Here is a 6,116-nt window from a genome sequence, read left to right on the forward strand (position 1 = left end):
CTTCTTTGTTTCCCTTTGTTGTTTTGCAATTTACCGACTCGCGATTCACCAAATTAAGATCACAAAACACAGATTTTGGACCACACTACAACCTTGGTATCTTCTCTTCATTGTTTACAGGTAACTTTATTATTTTTTTTTAACTTTTAAATAAAAATTATGAGTATTAATTGATAATTATTTGTTAAGTTTTGATTTGTAAATTTTTTTTATTTGTTATTATTTATGTTAAAAGAAGAGATTTTGATACGCTAAAATTATAAATCTTAATTGGTAGTGATTTATATTAAAATTAGGGATTTTGGTTTGTTGTTGTTTGTGCTAAAATTAGGAATTTGATTTGTGCTAAAATTAAAAATATTAATTTGCAGTGATTAATATTTAAATTAGGGATTTTGATTTGTTATAATTTGTGCCAAAATTAAAATTTTGATTTGTTGTGATTTGTGCTAATTTAATTTTTTTGATTTGTATTAAAATTGAAGATTTTGATTTGTGGGGAGTTTGAGATTTTAATTATGAATTTTTATTTTGATTTTTAGTTTTTTCAAGCAGTCATGGAGAAATATTTCAAAAGAAAATCAAAGTGGGAATCGTTTCTTTCTCAAGAAAAAGATGAAAATTATTCTTCCGCAAAACAAAGTCACATAGAAATCAACTTAGTAGACCTTCCTGCAGATCCAGGACTACGGCCTCAGATTATGGACTATAATGCTAATGATTGAGACCGAATTCGTAGGGCATATCTACAAAAAGGTCCTTGTCAACCTCGTGATCATAATTTTTCACAAAAATCATTTGGACAAAAACTTCGGTGATTTAATCCGGCTTGGTTTAGTGAATTTCCTAATTGGTTGGAGTATAGTGTAGCAAAAGATGCAGCATTTTGTTTATGTTGTTATCTTTTCAAACCTGATATTGGAGATCAAGCTGGTGGTGATTTTTTTTGTTGGTGAGGGTTTCTCAAATTGGAAGAAAAAAGAAAAAATTTAGGCTCATGTTGGAGGTCCCAATAGTGCTCATAATCAAGCTTGGAGTAACTGTCAAGACTTGTTAAACCAAAACAATCTGATCAAGCTCGAATTGAGTATCGAACCCGTTTGAATTCATCGGTTGATTGCATTAAATTTCTTCTAAGACAAGGACTTGCGTTTCGTGGGCATGATGAATCTGCAAATTCAAGTAACCAAGGAAATTTTCTTGAACTTCTCAAATTTCTTGCTGATCATAATGAAGATGTCAAAATGGTCGCATTGAGCAATGCTCCACAAAATCTCAAGTTGACATCTCCTGATTTTCAAAAAGACATTGTAAATGTAGCCGCATTTGAAACTATCAATGTGATATATTAGAGATCTTGGTGATGCACTTTTTTCTATTTTGATTGATGAAGCCCGTGACATATCAATCAAGGAGCAAATGGCAGTTGTAATACGATATGTTGACAAAAAAGGCCAGGTGATTGAACGCTTTTTGGGTATTGAGCATGTTGCTAATACGAATGCTCTCTCACTTAAACAAGCTATGGAAAATTTATTCTCCAAACTTGGATTGAGTATTTTCAGATTGAGGGGTCAAGGATATGATGGGCTAGTAATATGCAAGGTGAGTTCAATGGCCTTAAAACACTTATACTGAAAGAGAATCCTTGTGCATGTTATGTTCATTGTTTTAATCATCAATTGCAATTGTCACTTGTAGCCGTGGCAAAGAATCATAATCAAATTGCTTTACTTTTCACTTTGGTTTCTAATGTGGTGAATGTTGTTGGAGCATCATGTAAACGTCGAGATATTGTTAGGGAGAAGCAAGCTGCAAAAGTTGCTGAGGCACTTAATACTGGAGAGCTATCTAGTGGGCAAGGCTTAAATCAAGAAACTAATCTTAAACGTGCTAGTGATACACGTTGGGGTTCGCACTATGGTACTTTAGTCAGCTTGGCTAGTATGTTTTCAACAGTGATTGATGTGCTGGAAATGATTTCGGAGGATAGTTCAAATTCAGAACAACGAGCAGAAGCAAATATATTGTTGGACTCAATTCAATCGTTTGAGTTTGTATTCAACCTTCATTTGATGAAAACGATATTGGCTATTACAAGTGAGTTATCGCAAGCACTACAAAGGAAAAATAAAGATATTGTTAATGCCATGAATTTAGTTCAAATTTCTAAAGTACGACTTCAAAAGATGAGGGAGAGTGGGTGGACATCTTTACTTGATGATATTTTATCTTTTTGTGAAAAGCATGAAATTGATGTTTCCCAAATGGAAGATATGTTTGTACCTCAAGGGAGAAAAAGACGCAATTCTCAAGAAATTACAAACTTACATTACTATCGCACTGAGTTATTCTACGCTGTTTTAGATATGCAAATTCAAGAACTAAATGCTCGTTTCACTGAGTCGAACACTGAGTTGTTACTTTGTGTGGCATGTTTGAATCCATCTAACTCTTTCTCTAGTTTTGACAGGAAAAAGTTAATTCATCTTGTTGAATTTTATCCCAAAGAATTTTCTTCCGTGGAGCTCATGGTACTTAATGATCAACTTGATACATATATTATCGACATGCTATCCAATAGTGAGTTCTCAATGTTGAATGGAATTGCCGATCTTGCTAAGAAAATGGTAAAGACTGGAAGAGACAAAGTATATCCATTGGTGTATTTGCTCTTGACTTTAGCATTAATCTTACCTGTTGCAACTGCTACTGTTGAGACGGTATTTTCAGCTATGAATATTGTGAAGAATCGGTTGCGGAACCGAATAGGTGATGAATGGATGAATGATAGCTTGGTTGTCTACATTGAGAGAGATATTTTTGATGGCATTGACAATGTTACTATTATGGAAAGATTTCAAAAGATGAAAACTCGTCGGGGTCAATTGTAAAAGCTTAAAATTTAAAACTTTTCGTAATGGATATTAATTTTTAATGTTTAACATTAGTTTGAAAAATTATTATTATGTTATTTTTATTGATTTGGGAAAAAAAATTTGAGATTGTAATTAATGGGTGCCCCTTATATTAAATTCCTAACTCTGCCACTGAATACAGCCTAAATGATCTTATTTTCAAATTACATCATGTGGTGTCATGTCAAATAGGAATTCATTTGTCTAGGGTATTTAGCTTTCTGGTTGTTGTTCTGTTGTTACATGGTCCATGGCAACTTTTGCCATTGCCAACTTCTTAGGTTGCCTCTTGTTGATGCTAGTGATTGCATATGATTGGCTTGATTTGTATGTACTAACTTAATTGGGATATATATACCAAGTCTTTGACGTATTGATTCCCTAATTTTTTATTTTTTATTTTACCATTGATAAAATTCTATTTTTTGCTGTTCAAAAAAAGGGTAGTTACACCCAGTGGAAGGTAGAAACAAAAAATACAAATTTATAAATTTAATTATTAATATTTCCAAAAATATAATATCAGGGATTGTGAAAAAAATAACATGAGATGCATTATGAAATTTTTTGTTCATTTGATTAGTGTGTGATGTTTTATTGTATGTGTAATCTAAAGGAATGAAAAATCTTTTATAATTATTTTCATGATTTATAATATTACTCTTTGTAAAAAATTTCATTGATTGCAATTATTTTTTTAAATATCCATTGATGTGATATTTTCCCTTACAACCACAACAACCATAACAACAACAATGATGATGATGATGATGGCATCCTCCCAACAATGACCGATATAATAAATGTGTCCAAAACTAACAGAGTTGAAGGTTTAACCAAAGGGTGTGGAGCTTGAGAGAACAATTGAGGCCCTGTTCGGGAACAAGAATTTTGACTAAAATAATCAATAAAAATAAAAAAGACTAAAATAATTAATTAGACAAAATATTATATTTTACAAATCAATCAATTTTTTTTTTTCCTCACAGCCAACTATTCAATTACAAAAAGTTCACAAACCATTCAAAATATAACTTATTTTTCGTCTCATAAATAGCAAAAAGGCAAAAAAGTAAACTTGCCAAATTCCCAAACGATGGTGATGTTGAATGCATCGGGTTTCTACATAAAAATTGTGACATTTATTATATATTCGGTGCTAAAAACATGAATTTTTCCAACACAAAAAATATGCTCTTCACAAAAAGCATATCGTGAAACGCTTTATGATATCTTTTGAGTATTGGCAAAGAGTTTTGCCGTTTGTTTTTTTGAGTAAACCCTTTCACGTATGTTATTTACTCAAAAAAAATAAAATAAAAAATAAAATAAAAATAATCGTGTGGGCAAATTGCGATAGTAGTACTTGTATTTTAGTCATTATGTCATTTTGATTCTTATAATTTTAATTGGTTCGATTTTGACATTAAGGAGTTATTTGAAATGATCTAAATAAGTACACATTTTGACCTTTTATGAAATATATGTTAAGTTTAGGTTAGGTTTGAAGTGATGTGTTAGAGAGGTGATGCGACTTAAATAAGATGATGTGACTTAAATAAGTACACTTTTTGACTTTTAAAATTTTTTAAGAGTTGCCAAACTTAGCCTAAATTTATAATTTTATTTCAATTTAGTCCAATTGAATACAACTTTTATATGTATATAAGTGGCACGCACCATATTTTTTAAGAATAAATTATAAATTTACTAACCTCAGTAAGTTAACCTTAACCAATTTAATTATTATTTTTGGTCAAAAACATTAAGGGCATTATCATTGGACCGAATTGATACAAAATTTAAAATTAACGGTCAAAATTATACTATTTAAAAGTGTAGGGACCAAATGACACAAGGACCGAAACATAGGGACCACTGGTGTAATTTACCCTTTCTTTAAATACAAATATGATTAGATAATGTGACTATCAATATATTATCTAGCTTAATTATTTTCGTTTTATCTGATTGGTGAGCCATAAAAAAATTAAACTATTTCAATAATCTCAATAAACTTGAAGTGAACCTGCCCAAATACCCCAATTCTTAAAAAATGTGGATATGTGCACCATTTTGCATGAACGAGGCTTTTGTCTTAAATGCTAACTACATTCACTACAAAATATCAGGATTTTAGAGATTAAAATTTGGGAATAAAATTATTTTTTAGAGATTCAATATTTTTGTTGTGAAAAATACTGTTATTATATTTTTAATAACGAAAATTATAGACCAATTTTTGTTTAGACCAATTAGACCAATTAGACCAATTTTGCTGCTAAATTAGACCAATTAGACCAATTTGACCAATTTAATAACGAAAATTAGACCAATTTAATAACGAAAATACTGTTATTAGTAATGAATTATTATTGTTTTTGGACCAATTTTTTTGTCTTAAAAAATAAACTATTTAGAAATAAAATTATTTTGTCCCTAAAAGATTATTTATTAGTGACATTTTTAAAATTTTGCTGCTAAAAGTTTGTTTTTAACTTTTCGAGACGGATTTTTAGTAACTATCCTCACGACAATAGAAATTAATCCCTAAATATCTTTTGTAACAAAATTTTTACTTTTAGATATCAAAATATTTGATATTTAAAACTCTTATATGTCATAGCAATTGAAATGATTTTGCTTTTTTAGCACCGGTCTTAGGGGAAGTCATATGGGGAGGTGAGTTACTATAATATTTACCGCCGTTGTTGAACACTTATATTTTGGAAGAAGGATTCCTCCGGTCTAACTATCAATTAGATAGTAATATCTGGGTCAGTGGGCCTAATAACGGTCTTATTTTGATGGTTTTATTCTTTTATTTTGTGGGCTCCTTAAAAAATCAAATTAGTTAGATAAACGAAGCCAGATGATTCATCATAGTTGTCTTGAAAGCAATGGATGACCAATAGAATTTTTAGACTAAAATGTTCACTGTTTAACAACAAATGTGATGAAATCATATGGTTTACAACTATTGTATCGATCTAGTTTTTTTTTTTTCTTAAACAATAAATATATAGAGTGAAATGTCTAAGATCCCCAAGATATGGATCGCGTGATGGGTAAATTTCTAATAAGTCTTAATAGTTAGATTTAATTCACATCAAATCCTATTGAAAATAAGTCTTGGTAAATTTGTCTCTAAAAATAATTTTTTTTATGACAATTTTTTATATATGTTATTAAAAATTG

At 30.0% G+C, this 6,116-nt stretch overlaps 1 protein-coding gene across 1 annotated transcript; it reads left to right on the top strand.

The window, feature by feature from the left end:
* Window positions 1–1,419: 1,419 nt before the first annotated feature.
* On the top strand, window positions 1,420–2,894 carry LOC114286964 (uncharacterized). The gene is made up of 2 exons (XM_082905069.1): window positions 1,420–1,555; window positions 1,702–2,894. The coding sequence occupies exons 1-2, from the start codon at window positions 1,420–1,422 to the stop codon at window positions 2,892–2,894; spliced, it is 1,329 nt and encodes a 442-aa protein (XP_082761195.1).
* The last annotated feature ends 3,222 nt before the right edge of the window (window positions 2,895–6,116 follow it).

Source organism: Camellia sinensis, chromosome 14, assembly GCF_055761805.1.
Source record: "Camellia sinensis isolate YWXY chromosome 14, ASM5576180v1, whole genome shotgun sequence".
Taxonomy (NCBI): domain Eukaryota; kingdom Viridiplantae; phylum Streptophyta; class Magnoliopsida; order Ericales; family Theaceae; genus Camellia; species Camellia sinensis.

Coding starts and splice junctions, on each gene's coding strand:
- LOC114286964 (XM_082905069.1), top strand. CDS start 1,420: ATGGCAGTTGTAATACGATATGTTGACAAAAAAGGCCAGGTGATTGAA. Junction 1,556..1,701: donor ATTCTCCAAACTTGGATTGA/GTATTTTCAGAT, acceptor TGTCACTTGTAG/CCGTGGCAAAGAATCATAAT.